The sequence below is a fragment of the Natator depressus genome, chromosome 3 (assembly GCF_965152275.1).
Source record: "Natator depressus isolate rNatDep1 chromosome 3, rNatDep2.hap1, whole genome shotgun sequence".
In the NCBI taxonomy this organism is placed as follows: Eukaryota; Metazoa; Chordata; order Testudines; family Cheloniidae; genus Natator; species Natator depressus.
The window spans coordinates 114426224-114446336 of NC_134236.1; the positions used below are offsets into that span (position 1 = coordinate 114426224).

A 20113-nucleotide genomic window follows, 5' to 3' on the forward strand; every position below is an offset into this window, starting at 1 on the left:
GAAGTTCTGTATTAAAATCACAAATGAGTTTGATTCCCCATAGTTTAAATTCCAGGGTATTACTAATTAAGAGGTCTCTTGGGTTTTGGTACTGTTTCTCTCCCTCTATGTGTGAAACTTGCAAGCTGCTAATTGTGTTAGTACATTCTAAGACAGAATCTGTTCTCAAAGCAATTCACAGAGACTCAAAGCAATACTCTAACAACAGAAACAGCACCCAGAGACTCCCCGCCCTTTTGTTGTATTAACAATTGTGATTAAAATAGAGATAGAGGATGTATGTGGACGGATGCTTGGTGTGGATAACAACTGAATGATCAGGGAGGTGCCAGCCTAAGAATCCAGTGTCCATCGGCTGAAGAAGGCGTCAAGTGGAAATAACCAGAGGACCCCCGGAGGGCAGACTGGAATCCACCCAACAGCCTCAAGAATGGGAGAACCAAAGAACAAGATAACTTCTTGGAGCCGTCAGGAATGTGCTATCTGCTGATTGATTCAGCAACAGCATGATGAAGCAATTCCCATAGACTGGCATAGGAAGAAATTCCTATAAAAATAGACTCTTAAAAAGTGAGAACTTTGGGGTCTGATTCTGCAAACCAACTTCCAGGAGCATCAGATGAGCATCTGACAAGGCCCTGCTCCCTCCTCATGTCCAGGCCACCTGGCCAGTGGCTTGGCATGAGCAACTCTAAGGCTGGTAACTATGATGACAACCTTGCAGAACCTGTGTGTGTGTGTGTGTGTGAATGTGTGAATGTGTGAATAAATATGAGATTGAATGGAATGTTATAGCTATAACTAACTGCTTACTATGATAACAACCTTGCAGAACCTGTGTGTGTGTGTATGAATGAATGAGTGAATAAAGATGAGATTGAATGGAATGTTACAGCTGTAGACTATAATTCTTTCTGTATTCACAATAAATGTGGTATTTTGCCTTTTTCCCTTTAATAAGATCCTGCTGGTTTTTAATTTATTGGTACAACAATGCCATAAATTAGTTATAAAAGGAAGGCTCTTTGAACAGAGTAGGGGTCTAGGATTTGGGACTTTGGGGTTCTCTGACTGGCCATGTCACTTTTTCATTGTGTGACTATATCAAGTACCTTAAGTTCTCTGTGCCTTGCTTTATCCGTCTATAAAAAGGTTATAATCAGTACCTACCAATTCCCATTGTGATAATTAATCTATAAGATATGTCAACAACTTTGAGATTTTTAGATGAAAGGTGCTTTATAAAAACAAAGTATCTGTGCAATAGCTTTATTTGCATGCAGAAAAGTGTAATGGAATATAGCATTAAAAACAATGTTCTGTCTGAAGAATCATGCAATGTGTAAGCCAGTTGTTCTACTTCTAAATGCATCTGATAGGTTTTTTTTTAAAAAAAATCTAGACTATGGGATAGAGATGGGCAAGCTACGGTCCGCGGGCCACATCCGGCCTGCGGGACCCTCCTGCCTGGCCCCTTAGCTCCTGGCCTGGGAGGCTAGCCCCTGGCCCTCCCCTGCTGTTCCTACTCCCCCATAGCCTCAGCTCACTGTGCTGCTGGTGCAATGCTTTGGGCGGCGGGGCTGTGAGCTCTTGCTGGGCAGCGCAGCTGCAGAGCCACGGCCTGACCCGGTGGTCTGTGCTGCGCGGTGGCATGGCTGGCTCCAGGCGGGTGGCACGGCTGCCTGCTCTGGTGCTCTGAGCGGCACGGCTGTAGCGCCGCCAGCCACCGGTGCTCCAGGCAGCGCAGTAAGGGGCAGGGAGCAGAAGGGGTTGGATAGAGGGCAGGGGAGTTCAGGGTGGTGGTCAGAGGGCGGGGATGTGGATAGGGGTTGGGGCAGTCAGAGGGCAGGGAATGGGGGGTTGAATGGGGGCACGGGTCCTGGGGGGGCAGTCAGGAAGGAGAGGGGGGGCTTGGATGGGGCAGTGGGGGGCAGTCGGGTTCCGGGGGCGGTCACGGAGAAGGGGTGGTTGGATGGGGCAGGGGTACTGGGGGGGGGGTGTTGGATACAGGGCGGGGCCGGGCCATGCCTGGCTGTTTGGGGAGGCACAGCCTCCCCGAACTGGCCCTCCGTACAATTTCGGAAACCCGGTGTCGCCCTCAGGCCAAAAAGTTTGCCCACCCCACTATAGGATGATAATGATAGTTTTTATTGATACTACCCAGTGTAGGTTGCAGCTTTAGCTTTAGGAACTTTGGGAGAGATTATTATATCTGTTCAGTGACCAGACACTATTTGAAACACTAATTGCTGGGACTTACTGTTTAATGTTTCCATTTAGTGTCCTAATTACTGAACAAATGGCTTCTTTTGTCTTGTGTACTTTTCTCTTAAGAGTCCCTGGAAAGTTTGATGGATGGTGACCTCACAAAGCCCGTCAGTAGAATGTCAGTAAAAGGCTTAAAGGTCTGGGTTTTTCCCAAGATTTCCATTCCTAATGTCCAAATTTACCTGCTACCCACTCTCCTGTGAGTAAAGATACCAAACACCAGTCTGTGGCTGCAGCCATGACTTGATATTCTTCTTAGCATATGTACAACATGCCTCAGGTGGCATGTGACCAGAATTAATCACCGAGTTTGGTCTGCCGGCTAGATCGTTAGCTTCCCCAGCTTGGGCCGGTACTGATGAGGAGTGCAACGTGAACGCTGATCCATGTAATATCCTGGAACAGGCAGAGAGAAGATCATAGTGATGAACTAGGTGTCCCAAGAATTAGACTGGTTTTTGTCTAGGGTCCATTTGGCTAGTCCTGTCATTGCTAAGATGGCCCGTCATTGGCTTGGCGCAGCTTTGACGAACAAATGGTATGACCAGTTCAGCACTTCAGTAGTTTAATTTTGTGCTAGGGTGGACAATATTGTCAGAGTTTTGTAAATGTTTCTGTTGCATGATATTCTGTCAGTCCTGAGATACCTTTCACTTACTAATGCAATACTTTAGAATTTTGATGACCTGATAACATTGCAGTAGAGACTACAGCTTGCATCTATAGAGCCACGTATGAACATCTCTAAATATCACAAGGACTTTCTTAAGGAACTGAAAGAGTTAATTTTAAATGGAGACTACTGCAACTTTTCACATTTAGTATTAGGATATTTGACATTAGGGTGACCAGATGTCCCGATAATAACTAGGGGCTTTGTTTTATATATGTAACTATACCCCTTCCCCTGGAAAAAAAGTCCTGATTTTTCACACTTGCTGTCTGGTGACCCTGTTTGACACTAGTACATTGGTATTCATGCCATTTGAAAAAAATGTTGATATAGAAGTTTGTAGTACAGATTCACCTGTCTGTATGAAGTAATCTACAGCTTCTTTATGCTGAATAGTCTGGCCTTCAAATTTTAAAGCTATCTTTCTTGGCAGTGTAAACTTCAATTTATGACCAATGACAAGTCTATCTTTGTTTTTTAGCATGTTCTCAAAATCATTTAAAAAGAGATTTTATTATTTTTGAAAATAATAGTTCTTTTAGTTGTGCAGTTCCATTAAAGGCAAAAGTAGCACCACCTTTGAATATAGTGGGCTGCAGTGATTGATATATTTAATGTGTAGGTTCAAAGGTTGCTATGAACTTATATCTTTAGTCAGATATTTTGGAGTAAAAGGCATGAATAAAGGAGAGGGCTAATCCTGATTAATTTCTGGCACCTTTTAAACATATTTGAAAAGTCCAGTCTTTGTTCCTCGCTATTTTTTCCATAGAGCTATATAGACAGGTTTTACCAAAAAAATGATCAAATTTAAACTCTTGGGACAGACTTGACTCTGAAAACTTGATAACATACAACCAAGTCTCCTGATTAAGCCATGCTGTTGCCGTTGTACACCATGGAAGATTTCTAAACAATAAGTAACCACAAGCTGCTTACTGCATATAAGTCAGCTTTCAAAGACTGGCACTATTTTGTCCATATATCTAAGATGTGAAGAAAGGCATGTATTAGCCCGGTCTCCACTGGGGGATTGATCTGTGTTACACAACTTCAGCTACGTGAATAACGTAGCTGAAGTCGACATACTTAGATCGACTTACCGTGGTGTCTCCACTGCGGTGAGTTGACTGCTGCCGCTCCCCCGTCTACTCTGCCCGCACCTCTTGCAGCGCTGGAGTACAGGAGTCGACGGGAGAGTGCTCGGGGGTCGATTTATCTCGTCTAGACTAGACACAATAAATCGATCCCCCCTGGATTGATCGTTGCCCGCCGATTCGGCGTGTAGTGAAGACATACCCTGAGTGGTCTAAGCACAGGGCTCGGGGGTAGGAATTCCTGACTGCTAATCTTGGCTAGGATACCAAATTCCTCTATGGCCTTATATAAGTGCAGATGAAGTCAATGGCCGTTTCCAGGTCCTTAACATCTGTCTATTTCCCTCTCTAAAATGAGGACAGTATTAGTTCTCTCTCAAATGAGTTTTGTGAGGAAGTCACCGTGGGTATGGAGGAATTTTTCATTGTTAGATATGGGGATATCTTTCTCAGTTTCGTTGTAAGTGAAAGGTAAGGATAAAAATTCAGCTTTTTCTGCAATTATGGACAGCGTATGGGGAGATCTGTCATGACCTCCTTACTCTGACATGCTGAACTTAAAAAATACCCTTCTCTATATATAGCCTTTCTTCCTATCATATTCTCATCAAATGCCTTCACCATCAATCTTTGCCCTTTCTACATAGAGCAAGTAAATAGAGGATCCTTTTACTGTATCATGATGCCCACTTGTATTTCTCAGCTATCTATGAAGAATTATCTATCCTTAATATGTAAGCTAATCAGTCCAGCACAAACTGTGGAAATTAGCCATAGACCAAGTGAGAATGCCTGTTAACTGGTATTTATTCTCGCCACAAACCCAAGTGATGCAGTAGTAAGTAAAGAAAAAAGGAACCTATGGAACACCTCGTTTGCTACATCCTTTGGAATCAGAAAACTGCAGTACTCTGCACCTAAATCACAGGTAAAACTTGCTGATTACAAACGAAGTGAAAAGAAAAGGTTTATATGAGGTATTTGGAAGATTGTTGCTGACCCCACCGAAGGGTATTGCTGAAAGTGTGGTGGTACCGCAGTCCTTCTAGCTGTCTAATAGTGTGCTCAGTGTACCATGAGCTTGGAGGCAAGGCCTGTAGGCGTTCCCAAGCACAGAGGCTCTATTGGCTGTCACCTTCAGTAGGTTCCCTTCCACACTCTCATGTTTTGAGTAACTTATTGTTCCTGTACGAGGGCTACTGGAAACTAAAATCCTGGGCACAATTGCTTTGTTATAGTACCAGTGATGATCAGTTCCTAACGCAGACCCCAAGGGCAGTCCAGTACAGGAGTATACGGTTAACAGCATAATTGTAACTTCTCTTCACCGTCCTATGTGCATTCAGGCTGCTCTCCTCTAGCCTCCTGCTGCAGCTACTGCTGATCCCCTGCCAACAACAGGATGTGACTCTGCCTGGCTCTCAGCCTTCCTGTCCCAGCGCCCAAATTGCCCAGACTTCTTTCAGCAGCCAGCTCTCATGTCGTTGCCTCTGGCTGGGGCTCCTGCTCTAATGCTGGTTCTGGAGCACTCTCAAGCCTACTGCCCTCTGACCTCAGGATATTGCTTCCTATTCCAATGTACTATGGGATTATGGAACCCTCTTCTGGCTTCATGTCATACTAAGCAGCACAATGCCCTGGCTAGATCCCATCCTTCCAAATCAGCTGGAGTTGGAGGGAAGGTTCCCAGTGGGTTCCTTACACAGTCACTTTGTGTGCAAAGACTGGGAAAGTTGCACCATCCCCTCTCGATCAGGTTTTATTTGTTTGGGGTATCCTACATGTTCTGCAGTTGTCCATAGTCTTGAAGAAAAACAGGATAAACAAGACATGAGTTTATGAACAAGGATAAATACAGGATGAGGAAAAGATTTCACTTCAGTTAAGTGGCTTATAAAAAATGCATGTTCTGTAGACCAAGAACTTTTCCCTTTTTGTAAAATTGTGTGTTTCAGGGGCACATCAAAATCATTTAACCATTCTTTTAGTATAATGATTTAATGACATGATTTTTGAGTTACTGCTTTAAAAATGCATCAGAAAAGGGTGGGGTCATATAAAATCTTTTTTTTTTTTGTGGTTTTATGTGAAATGAGCAACCTAAGGATTTAATTATCTGGCAAATGAATATACTGAGTCTGTTTAGTATTGCCTGGAAAATATGCTTCTAGACTCACTGTTTAATTGTAGAGAAATCATGTGTCACTGAAAATCATTTGCTTTGAATTCCTTTTTTCCTCCCCACTCCTGTGGATAAAGATACCATCTTTCTTTTTTGATGGCAAAAAGTGCTAAGAATGTTCAGACATTTGGTTTATTAGTATCTTATGTTAAATTAACTTACATTGTATGTAACAGTGGATCAGACATCTCTGGCAATCAGACTGTACATATGTAAATATACATACGTTTACATATTGGTAAAACATTTAAATATTTGGTACTTTACTATATACTGTCAGAATATATAGTTCACAGTTCATTTGGGTAGGGTAGTGAAATATTCATAAAAACATATGAGATGATTAAATTGCTTAATCAAAATAAATCGTAGCAAACAAAACTGCCAACAAATTTTATTGAAGGCTCTGATTTTTTTAAAAAAAATTTTGGTGGTGGGAGGAGGGGTATCTGAAGTAAAGCTCTTATAAAATTGAAGGAAAAAAATTAATCACAGTATTACAATAGTTCAGCAACTGCATCACTAGCAATATAAAATGCTAATATAACAGAGAAGCTATCCTAAGAAGTATTTATTTGGGTAACTGAATTTAGTAGAAAACAGCCATAAATTGCATGTGTGGAGAGGTTGTGTATAACTGAGATGGTGTAGTAGTGCCGGTTTTGTCCTTGTCATCTTTACTGAATGCTTGGAGTCATCATTACAATGAGAGACTGAGTTGGAAGAACTCAATAGCTTGCGTATGTGACATTGTGCATGTGTGCTTTGTGTGTGCCTATAAGTTGTGCATTGTTTGATTCAGATAACACAAAGATGTATTTAGAGTTTAACAAAATGTATGTTTTGACTCCAGCCCTTCAGTAGAACAAAAATTTCCAGCTTAATTTCATATATTTTATGTGAAGAAACTTACATTACATTAGTCCTTTTGTCTCAATAAAGAAGCAGTAAAGGATTTGGATGAAATATCTCCTTTGGGATAATTATTGATGTGAAAAATTTGGTCCATAAAGAATATATGAAATTAACTTGGATGTTCTTGTCTATTGAATTGCTGGTCTTAAAAGTAGGACTGTCAATTAATCGCAGTTAACTCACGGGATTAACTAAAAACAAATTAACTTGAATAAAAAAATTAATTGCGATCAATCACAGTTTTAATCACACTGTTGTTAATAGAATACCAATTTAAATTTATTTTAAATATTTTTGGATGTTTTTCTATCTTTTCAAATATATTGATTTCAGTTACAACACAGAATACAAAGTGTATAGTGCTCACTTCATATTATTATTTTTGAAAGCAAATATTTGTACCATAAAAAAGATAAGGAAAATAAATAGTATTTTTCAGTTCACCTCATACAAGTAGAGCAATCTCTTTATCATGAAAGTGCAGGTTACAATGTAGAATTACTTTTTGTATATAACTGCACTCAAAAACAAAACAATGTAAACCTTCAGAGCAGGGGTGGGCAAATTACGGCTCATGGGCCACATCCAGCCCATCAGACCATTTATCTGGTCCTCAGCTCCTGCCAGGGAGCAGGGTCGAGGATTTGCCCCGCTCCGGTGCTCCAGCCAGGGAGCGGGGTCGGGGGCTTGTCCCACTCCGAGCGGCTCCCAGGAAGCAGCCGGTATGACCCCCCTCCGGCTCCTACGTAGTACGCAGAGGCGTGGCCAGGTGGCTCCGCGTGCTGCCCCATCCACAGGCACCGTCCCCTCAGCTCCCATTGGCCTGGCCGCACCTTGGAGCCAGAGGGGGGGACGTGCTTCCGGAGCTGCTTCTGGTAAGCGCTGCCCGGAGCTTGCACCCCAGAATCCCCCACACCTCAATCCCCTGCCACAGCCCTGATCCCCCTCCTGCCCTCTGAACCCCTCAATCCAAGCCCAGAGCCCCCTCCCCTCCCCATGCCCCAACAGCGTGGCCCATCCCTGATACCCCTCCCACCCTCTGAACCCATTGGTCCCAGCCTGGAGCACCCTCCTGCACCCCAAACCCCTCACCCCTGGCCCCACCCCAGAGCCCTGACACACACACACCCCTGCGCCCCAACCTGGATCCCCCTCCCACACCCTGAACTCCTCGTTTCTGGCCCCCAGCCAGAGCCCTCACCCACTCCCGCACCCCTACCCCCAATTTCATGAGCATTCATGGCTTGCCATACAATTTCCATATCCTGATGTGGCCCTCAGGCCAAAAAGTTTGCCCACCCCTGCTTTAGAGTGTACATGTCCACTTAGTCCTACTGTTTGTTCAGCCAATCACTCAGACAAATGAGTTTGTTTACATTTATGGGAGATAATGCTGCCTGCTTCTTATTTACAATCTCACTTGAAAGTGAGAACAGGCATTCACATGGCACTGTTGTAGCTGGCATTGCATTCATATGCCCCTTCATGCTTCAACTTTATCTTTTTGATTAATCACAATTAATTTTTTTAATCTTGTGATTCATTGCAATTAATTTTTAATCTACTTAAAACCATACAATGAACCAGCATTTCAAGTCACTTTCTGATTAATTTCAAACTGACTTGCTGCCTTAGTCATGGGTGTTGTACCTGCACTTACAGCATATATATTGTGTGGAGCTAGAAATATTTTCTGTTAGATAGCACTCCTTCACCATCTGTCTAATAGTAACATTTTCACATGGAATGAAAGATGTCCCCTCTCTGCAGAGCATTTAAAAAGTTTCCCTGTGAATATGATACTGAAAGAGCCAATTCAAATAATATATTGAAGTACAGCTGTGGCTGCTAACACAGATGACTTTTAGATGTGGCTGTTTAAGGTAGCTAATTATCTTGACACTTATGGATCGCAGCCTTCCCTGTGAGGGCAGGTCAGCGTTTCTGGTGCAGATTTAAAATTGCAGTGGCAGAAAGCTGAGAGATTTGAAATAATTTGAGCAAGTGTGTGCCATTGGAGGAGTGATAGGAATGATCATCTAAGTCAAAGTGAGGCTGTAATGGTATTCATAGTTTTGCTGTCACTAGTGAATGCTTGCACTGGGGAAGGGGTGGAAGCAATCAGAATAATCTGCTAAGTGTGGTCATAGGACATTTTCCAGCAATTTAAATGGATATCCCAAATAAAAAACATAGTAAGAGGACCAGAAAAGTGCCACTGTGGCTAAACAACAGTTAGAGGCAAAAAGGCATTATTTAAAAAGTGGAAGTTTAAACCTTATTGAGGAAAATAGAAAGGAGCATAAACTCTGGCAAGTGAAGTGTAAAAATATAATTAGGTAGGCCAAAAAAGAATTTGAAGAACAGCTAGCAAAGGACTCAAAACTAACAGCAAAAAAAATTTAAGTACATCAGAAGCAGAAAGCCTGCTAAACAACCAGTGGACGATCAAGATGCTAAAGGAGCACTCAAGGAAGATAAGGCCATTGTGGAGAAACTAAATGAATTCTTTGCATCAGTCTTCACAGCTGAGGCTGTGCAGGAGTTTCCCAAACCTGAGCCATTCTTTTTAGGTGACAGATCTGAGGAACTGTCCCAGATTGAGGTGTTGGTACAGGAGGTTTTGGAACAAATTGATAAATTAAACAGTAATAAACCACCAGGACCAGATGATATTCACCCAAGAGTTCTGAATGAACACAAATGTAAAATTGTAGAACTACTAACTATAGTCTGTAACCTATCATTTAAATCTGCTTCTGTACCAAATGACTGAAGGATAGCTAATGTGACGCCAATTTTAAAAAAAGATTCCAGAGGCGATCTCAGCAATTACAGGCCAATAAGCCTGACTTCAGTACCAGGCAAACTGGTTGAAACTATAGTAAAGAACAGAATTATCAGACACGTAGATGAACATGATTTGTTGGGGAAAAGTCAACATGGTTTTTGTAAAGGGAAATCATGCCTCACCAATCTCCTAGAATTCTTTGAGGGGGTTCAACAAGCATGTTGATCTAATGGATAAAGTGTACTTAGATTTTCAGAAAGCCTTTGCTTAAGAGCCTTTGGTGAGGGACCTTGTCAAAGTAATCTGTCATGGGATAAGAGGGAAGGTCCTCTCATGGATTGGTAACTGGTTAAAAGATAGGAAACAAAGGGTAGGAATAAATGGTCAGTTTTCAGAATGGAGAGAAGTAAATAGTGGTGTCCCCCAGGGATCTGTACTGGGCCCAGTCCTGTTCAACATATTCATAAATGATCTGGAAAAATTGGTGAATAGTGAGGTGGCAAAATGTGCAGATGATGCCAAACTATTCAAGATCGTTAAGCCCAAAGCAGACTGCGAAGAGTTACAAAGCGGATCTCACAAAACTGAGTGATGGGGCAGCAAAATGGCAGACGAAGTTCCATGTTGATAAATGCAAAGTAATGCACATTGGAAAACATAATCCCAATTATACATACGAAATGGTGGGGTCTAAATTAGCTGTTACCACTCAAGAAAGGGCTCTTGGAATCATTGTGCTTAGTTCTCTGAAAACATCCACTCAATATGCAGCAGCAGTCAAAAAAGCGATCAGTGTTGGGAATCATTAGGAAAGGGATAGATAATAGGACAGAAAATATCATATTGCCTCTATATAAATCCATGGTACGTCCACATCTCAAATACTGCATGCAGATCTGGATATATCTAAAAAGATATACTGGAATTGGAAAAGGTATAGACAAGGGCAACAAAAATTATTAGGGATATGGAACAGCTTCCGTATGAGGAGAGACTAATAAGACTGGGACTTTTCAGCTTGGAAAACAGACTTCTAAGGGGGGATATGACAGGGGTCTATAAAATCATGACTAGTGTGGAGCAAGTAAATAAGGAAGTTTTATTTACTCCTTTACTGATTCATAGGGAATGAACAGAACCTGCACTGGCCACTGTTGGAAGACAGGAACCCTGGGCTAGATGGACCATTGGTCTGACCCAGTATGATTGTTCTTATATAGCAGGTGTATTCATTAACAACTACAGAATAAGCGAGAGCTGTTTTAAAATAGTGACATGTCTTCTGCCAGTGTAAGTGAGTATATTACAGAGAAAATTCCTTTGTTTGAGAAGTCCTAGCTAAATAGTTTTGGTTTTTGAAAGGAGTGGATTGATTTAAACAATTTATAAAATTAATCCTTAGACTGATTCCTCTAGTCAAGCAAATAGGATATATTAACAAGGAGCAAACCCATGAATTACTTACAACTGCATTTTCACTGTACTTTATATTAATTGTAATGAGCTGCTCTCACATGAATCCAGCATTTAGCTGTCTTATTCTGCCTGCTTGATGTGACCAACATATTTATCAATATTGTTTTTAATCTTTGTATGGTATCCAGAAGCTGTGGCATTGGATGCCAGATGAATATGTAGATAAAATATACAAATAAAAGAAGCAGCTGGTGCAGATGGCAGTTGCCCACTTGCTTGGCAGTATTAGTCACAGGAAGCATGTTATAACAATTCTCCAAAGGCTGCACTGGCTTTCCACTTGCTTTCAGCTAAATTCAAGATATTGACATATGATTTAAGTCTTGGCTATCTTCCTACATGCTGCTACAACACTTGAAGTCAGCTGAGGCATTCTTGCTAAATCTCTAGATATGAGCATGTTGGGGGCTGGAGGAGAGTGTTTGCAGTGAAGGGCCCTCAATTGTTGAATAAGACACTAAGACACTGAAGGCAAAATGTAGGGTCAGTCTGCTTTTTCCCACCTCAGGCCTTTGTCTGAAGAGGATGACTGTGAATTTGATATCTGGTTTTATTTTGTGGGTAAGAATCGTTTTAATGTTGACATTGATCAACACGTGTCATATTTTATGTGCTTGCCTTTTCGCAAAGTAGAATGTCTACATTGTTAGTTTGTTTTAAGCAGTTTTACCCATTGACCTGTGTCTTTTGTATCCTCTTCTTTAAAGATGTTCAGTCCCATCCTGTAAATGGATAACTGGGAGCTTCTCTAACATTCATATAATGTCTTGCAGAGCTGAATAAAAGCTGAATATATCTTACAAGACAAAGGCATAAGACCTTTTCTATGCAGTGTATTTTGGTAATGTAGTTCCTACCTTCTATGCTAGTGGTTTTCAACCTTTTTTCATTTGCAGAACACTAAATAATTTCAAATGGTGGTGCGGACCCCTATGGAAATCTTAGATATAGTGCCCACAGACCACAGATTGAAAACCACTACTCCTTGCCATAGGTATTCCCATATTTTAGTCTGCAATCTGAGCAATCTATTCTAAGGCTAACTTTTTAAGTGGAATACCTCCACGTGCAAAAAATGCATAGGTGATTAGTTTGGTAAAAGTGCTACCAGTGAATTTGCGCTTAGTTCCCTGAGGCTTGGACTTCAAAAACTTGGTTTACTCAACATGTGAATCTACACAAAACTCTCTTCTTACAAATTGACAGTTTATTCCATTTCCTAATTGCGGATCATTTACTGGATAACCTGAAGTTAGTTTCCATCTCCTTTTCGTAGCCCTGTAGGGTCATTCTCACATGATTATGGAGGAGACCAATGGAAGGGTGAGATAAGAGCTTGTAGGAGATTTTTTTCTCCATAGATTTGAAGGGTGATGAAAGATAAACGGAGAAAATGTCAAACCCAGCAAGAGAGGCCGAGCAATCCTTAGAGGGAATCTGGCATGACTCTTCCAGGTGTGGGAAGGTTTGAAGAAATAGGACAAGAAGATTGTGTGATGTCATTAAAGCAATCCTTGCGCCGTACATCAATTTGAGGAAGGTTCTTTTTTTCATAAAGTGAGGTTATGTGTTTTGCTGGGCCTTCTGGCAGGCAATAAAACAGCAATAAAGGCAAAGGTTATAAACAAATCCCTCGGCGCAGGCAGTGGGGGCCATGAGTGCTGACAAGAAACAAATACAATTATTAAGCCTTGTGCTCAGTCCTAATAAAGTTTGTTGGTTTCTGCACCGTATCATTATGTTGGCAACCTGGCCTGTCATCGGAGAGCTTCAAACCTTTCATTCTGGCTTCAGATGATTACAGTTGTTAATACGCAGTATGCGGCAGTAGATTTCAGTAACTGACTTGGGGTTAAAGTATCGTACTCTAAAGAGGTCATTAAAATTAGGGGGAAAATCATGACTGTAAACCTTTGATCTGCTTTCATCATTGACCCATTGAAGGTTTGCATCCTAATACCACGTCTACTTTCTGAATGAGTTTATGAAGCCTTAAAGATAGCACATATGATGTTATAAAGCTGATATAAATTAAGGGGATAATATTTCCTTAAGGTGCACTCTGTCTACTAATGCAAGTGCTGTCCTATACTTTGTGCCCGGCCTTTGTCAAAGCCGCTTTGTGAAGATTGCTCAAAATTAATCTCTTCCATTAGGCATAAAGAAAGCTGCCAAAAAAAGGGCTAGGTAGGTGGTGAGTTGTGACAACTGCTCCTGATTGGCTCACAACTGCATACATCCTATTTTTGTTGCCCTTTCACCTTTATCCCCCACCCTGACCCCAGCCTGCCTATTTGCTTCATCCACCTGTTATAACTTGTCCTGTTTAGACTGACAGCTCTTTCGGGCAGGGACTACCTACTGCTATATGTTTGTATAGCACTGACTTGGTTGGCCCCGGGGTACTACTGAAATATAAATGCTGCTGTTAATATAGCCCACAAGCTTTCCCCAGATGTCCTGTTCTGACCTATAACATGTGCGTGTCTGGCTTAAAAAAAAAAAAAAAAGTTTGAGAATTTTCTTTCCTTTCTTCTCTCAAGTTTCTTTCAGACAAATGGAAAAAAAGAAAATAAGTGTTTTTTGTTTTTGTTTTTTTAATTGGGAAAAATAAATGTCATCCCCCTAGTTAAAAAAAAATCTGAATGATCTAATAAAGACACTTTTTGGACAGGATTTCTCTCTCCCCTTTCCTCTTCTGCTTTGTTGAACATCACTTTAATAGTTGCAGAACTTGTGCCTGTGAGTCAAAAGACTTGTGCCTACCATCAAAAGACATTAGGATTTTGAAAGCAGTCCCAAGTCTCAGCAGTTCCCTGAAAGTGAGGTAGTATACCCTTCATTAACTCCGTCATCTGCTTTAACAGGTGCACTGTGTTCACATTAATCTGCAAAAAGCAAAAATAGAACAATGAGTTCCTAACTTCTCTCTAAAGTAATTTGGGGGAAGGGAGAGGATGAAATGTAGCTATAAGGGAAATTTCTCAAAAGAGAATAGCAATTTTGAATCTGTAGTTTCACTGTATCAAAACATAGGCTAGTCAAACAGTGTCAGCAGCTAAAGCACCAACTCATGTGGAGCTGTTTTTTCTTTTTTTTCTTTTTTGTGTACAAAGCCTTTTTATTCCTTATTAAGAATTAGTGATGGACACAAGAGTGTGTGGGTATGTGAGATATATGTGGAGTATAACTAGATGAGATATGAAAAAAGTCACAAAACTGAGGTCATTCTCTGTACACTGGCTACAAGAAAATTTAAAAAGTGAAAGTATTTGTGGAATATTCCTCTTTTGGGAAAATGGAACACCAGGTAAGATAGCGCTAATGTGCAGAAGAAACTTTTCCTTTATTCAGTAAAAAGTGTGTGTAGGTGTTTTTTTAAACATGTTCTGTCATGTAACACCAGAATTCTGTTGCAGTCCTCGGTGCTAAAAATAACATTAAACATTTTTAAAGGATGGGAATTATGCCTGAGATTTCCATATTATTCATTTTTACATGGTTGGTTTTACTGGTAGGACAGGGAAGGTTAATTTACTTCATTCATTCATTCATTCATTCATTCATTCTTTACATTTTGTTGAAAAGAACCACAAGTTAAAACTATAGCTGGAAGAGTCCCTCCCAGCTCTATTTTGCATTTGCTTCTGGCTCTTTGACCTAGAGTGCTGTATCTAAGCTGCCCCACCAAACTTCTAAAATTGTCTACTCTTAGGCAGCTCCTGAGTAAAAACAAAAGGTCAGTTATAGGGTTTAGAAAGCCCCAGGGACTTTGTTCCGAGGACTTATTATGCAAACATACTTCAAGAACAGACTTGGACTATGAGATCACAGGCTGGTAGAGGTGGTGGTGGGGTAGGGCTGTGTCTTGCAGAGCCTTTTTGAAGAATAAAGGCTATGCTGCTTACTTGCTGCCTACCACTTGTGAAGCTGTCTTCGAGTAGTACAATTTTCGAACGGTACCAGTTAGAAATAAGATGCTGTTTTTAGATGGTGCTGGTGAATGATCCTTTTAATTGAGGAAACTGTTGGGGTTAGAATTCCTGTGAGGTAAGTGAAGGAGGGAATGCAGGTGACCCAGTGGTAGAACACAAAGGAGCAGGAATGATTGACCCTGATTTTTCTTACACCTATGATTGTGCTGAAGCCAGTGCAGCTCCACTAGTGGGAAACAGGGATCAGTGAATGGAGACTCAGGTTCTGTAATTCAAAACCCTCCTTGAGAGGGCATCTAAATGCCAAGGGTCAAATTCATGCCTGATGTAAATCATTTGTCTTGGCGGGATTTACACTAAGGCTGAATCTGGTCCTGTATGTATGGTGTTGTCTTTTTTTTTTCCTTTTTTTTCCCCCTTTTGTCGTTGGAATGCCATTATACTGTAAAGATTTTCATGATCTAGCTGACATCTCACAGGGTTCCTTCCTTTTAGTGCTGTGGAATGTTGTGTGGCTTTTGGTACGGTGCCACACCACATTGTCTAACCCCAGGGTAAGGGACCTTTATTTATTTTCATTTCACATTTTCAGCTGTTTTCACTTTTCCTTTATTGTTTTCCTTCCTCCTGCAGAGTTTCTTTATAAATGTTGTAGTGATATGCTGGGTTCCTTGCTTTATGACTTATGCTCTGCTAAACAGCTCTGTGGATTTGGTTGCCCTTATCTGAGGAGCCCTAATACTGTAACTGCACAATAATGAAAGGTGACACATTGGGGAGTAGAGCCCTTATCAGAACCAGAGGAAGAGTTTGGCAGCTATTACCCTACAAGAATTATACTGTCCTGACTGTTTTAAGTAATCTAGTTTATATGCCATTAAATAAACCATATTTCTAGACATGAAAATAAATCTTTGCTAGAGTATATGTCAATGTAACATTCAGTTTAGCTGTCCACATGGATGAGTTGTGTGCTTATGGATAAAAATATAGGAGTTCTATCCTGTACAAACTGGTGGTGAGTGCATTTTCTTCCTTTTAGGATTAAAAACAAATCCTCTTTATAGCTTTGAAACGATTGCATTTTCCAAGCCTCTAGTCATGGAATCACTATTAAATCCAGGTGTCTTACCAATATAACTCACTTAAAAAAAATCCTAAAAACCACTGATTTAAAAAGAAAATGAATATGGAAGAACATCATTGACTTTATTGAGTAATTAACTGAGACAATTCAACTATCATGGGTCAAATGTGTATGTCTGTAGCTATAAAAAATGTACTCTGTCCAATGTAAGCAATATAGTGTAGCATTCAGTCTTCAGTAATTTTCTTGGTTTGAGTGAACAGATAAGTATTGTTATCTTTCGTAATAGAATGACTGCTCACAGAAGAGCTACTGAGGGGATTACTGTAATAATAATGTGAAACTGATAGGAAGGAACTAATCTCTTGCACAATTAAAGATAGCTCCATTTACTGATCTAGAAAAGAACAGGAGTGTTTAAGGCCTCCTTCTAATTTATTTCACAGGACTACCTTGATTGTATCACTGACCAATCCAAGCTCTCTCTGGGGACAGAAGAACGATCAGCTCTGTTTGGAAACATACAAGATATCTACCATTTCAACAGGTAAGTTAATATTTGACAAAGTGAAAACAAGGGAGGATACTGTATTAACGGGGGAAAAAAACAAATAAATACTTTTCTTGGGTTGGTACAGCCAATGAATGTAAAATAAGAAATTGATATTTCTTTGATCTCAACAAGATTTGTTTCATGTTTCTGATTAGGTCATCTATGCCCATCCTGATAATTTTAGCTGCTGATTGTATAAGTAAAAATTTCCCTTCATTTTTTGGTGTATTTTCCTTTCCGCCTTTGGAGGGGAGGAAATCTTCTCTAGTCTCGACAGGTGTTGTCAGGTTGTGTAGGTCTTGCAACATCTGCAGGCATAGAACCACAATCTTGCCAGTTCTGACAGAACATTTAGAAGGAAATGCTGCAAACTGAAACTTGCTTCTGAATTTCCTGTCCCATATGCAGTTTCTTCCCACAAAGGAAAGAAATTTGGCCCTACAAAGTTAACATTTTGCAAAGTACTAAAGTTTTTATTTCAAATGGCAAAACAATACATAAAAATAAATTTATATTTTTAAAATATCAATGTTTAAGAATTAGTTCTTTCTTTATTGCTTAGAACTATCTGCAAAGTCCCCCATCCCAAGCTAATTATGGTTTATATAACAAAAAAGTTTTAAAAACCTCTATCTCATGCTCCGGGTATTATTCACGAACATTTGAAAACACTATTGAATCTAGCAGTATAATTTTGCCTACGTACTCAAGGTCAACCGCCCAAAACAAAACAAACAAACAAACCTTTATTGATCATATTGGTGTCCTACACTCCCTCAACTCCCTTGCCTATTGCTTATTTCTCCAGAAAGCCCAAAATAGTTGTTTTTCCTCATGCCCTGCAGGTCATCAGATTCAGACTCTCTCAAACCAAAATGTGGGAATGAATTCTAAAGTTGAGAGTTCATCACAAAGAATATCTGTGTCAACAGACCCCATCCCTGTGGATTGCCAGACTAAAATGGTTCTGCTGATTATAACTGGAGCAGTATCAGATGGAGAGAGAGGTGGATTCTCAGGAAGGTCCATTAGAGCTTTATTGGAAAAAACCTATGCCTAGAACTCCTCCCAGAAACCTAAAGCAGATAATGCAGATCATGGAAAACTGGTGCAGTGTGCTCACAGTGAGGTACCCTGCACATTAAGTGGGCTGCTGCATCTTGCACCATCTTCAGTTTCTGAATGGATTTAAGGTGTAACTTTATGGAAAGCATATGGAAGTAGCCTAAACATAAGATGATGGAGTCATAAAATCTCATGGTATTGAGATTATAACTTCTGGGCTAGACATAGGGAAAAATAATCTTGACCACTGCTGTCACCTAATCCTCCAACAGCAAGAACCCCAACTTCCCAATATGAGTAAGAAACAGCAGACAAATACTGTCAATTTAAAGGACCAATATAATCCTCACACTATGTTCAGGTTCCGTTCTGCAATCTACCAACATCACATTTGACTTATTTGGCGTGACCTCCAGATAGTTAGTGCTTGACTTCCTCACCAGGTTGAGAATTCAGTCATCACCCCATACTCTGTGTGGGGCAAGGTTTATACTACAAACTTCTGCTGACATAGCTACGTAGGTCAGGGGTAGGATGAGGTGTGATTTGTGACCAACAGAACTGTACTGGCAATAGCCCCTATTGTAGATGCAGTTTTTCTGGCAAAACTGTAAATACTGTTTAGTATATGTGCTGCTTAGTAGTATGTTGACTGTAGCAGGGGAATAGCAAAATTGCAAACAAAGATCTTAAGAAGTTAAAAAAAAAAAACAACTTTTCAAATCACTTTTGAGGAGAAATAGTTGTGCTACAATTTTAGAGAACCATCATGTGCTTTATACTTAGTTTTACTAGAACTTTGGAAAAAGTTTATCTTTAATGTCTTCCAAGGCCCCCAATTTAAAGTTCTATGTGGAAATTGTAGCTTTGAAGATTGACCATTTTCATTATAGATCCCAATATAGATTCAGGGATTTAATTCTCCTCTATAAAAATGTACTCGTGTCTGAAACTTGGCACGTAGCAGCTGGGACTTAAATGCGCTCTAGAGTCTGCTTGCTAACTTTATTTATTTTTATATTTGAAAAAAGTTGCATTTGGCAGTTATGAGTTAGCAGTTTCAAGTGCGTGCATGTGGTTTTATAGCTTCAAAGTGAGTTTGTTTTTCCAAACTTGTCTTTGGCCATTCATCTGGAATGTGGATTTTGATGCCTATGGGTATTCAGAGAAATAAAGATCGGTCACTTAATTTTAAAACGTGGTTATTGTACACACATGGTAGGATTTATCTATGGTGATTTCATAAGGGTTTGTAATACTGGGATTTTGTGGTCTTTACTAAGACATGGTAGACTGTGATCTAGTTCAAGCTGCTTCTTGTAGCTGAACCACTGTTGAGTTTTAGACTGCACCAATTGTCAAGGTTGCTATTATGATGCTAGTTCCAGTGCTTGCGTCATGGCCCCTTCTACTTTGAAAGCTCCCCTTGCCATTTCTCAGAAGAGAGCACCTGAATATATTCCTTCTGTCTTGTTTCATATCATGGAGGAAGACCCCCACTCTCTTTTTCCAATGTGGCTTATGTTGTTTCACTCCTTGCATAGGGAAGAAAAATCCTCTCCTAACCAGCTTCTGCTGTCTTGCTTCTCTGCCCCTCCTTCCCAGAGAAGTCCTTACAAATGCTTTTCAGTGTAAAAGATCTAAGACAAACTCCCCACCCCAATCAGGTACTTGTACTTAAAACTTGAAATGAAGTTCTGCATTGAAGTGCTGTTGAGTACTGCAGCTAACCTTGCCTAAGCATAGTGGAAGGGGCCAGCATGTGCTGAATCTGTGCTGGAATAAGGGAAAACTGCTGACCTGGATCCTGCATTATCGTGTATCTACCACTCTGCTGGCCTGGACCTGCCATTACCCTCCTATTCAATTATACAGATACTGCAGCAGGAGCAGTATCTCTAAATATATCATGTTAGATGATTCCTGCTCTGTTATCTTCATGCTGACATCATTTGGGTTGTTTTCAAGAGAAGCATTTTTTAGAAATAACTCTAGGTGCTACATTTAAGGAGAAAAGTAACTTTATATTAAAACAGAAGAAACGTAAGAAAAGTATGTGTCCGCTAAGTAA

At 40.4% G+C, this 20113-nt stretch overlaps 1 protein-coding gene across 4 annotated transcripts in view; it reads left to right on the plus strand.

The window, feature by feature from the left end:
* The window catches only part of PLEKHG1 (pleckstrin homology and RhoGEF domain containing G1), a 215895-nt gene that overhangs the window by 146451 nt on the left and 49331 nt on the right, over window positions 1-20113 (plus strand). For all 4 annotated transcript variants that reach the window (XM_074948609.1, XM_074948610.1, XM_074948611.1 and 1 more), the window contains one exon: window positions 16871-16971. In XM_074948609.1, coding sequence (XP_074804710.1) covers window positions 16871-16971 — 101 coding nt within the window. The remainder of the gene's footprint in view (window positions 1-16870; window positions 16972-20113) is intronic.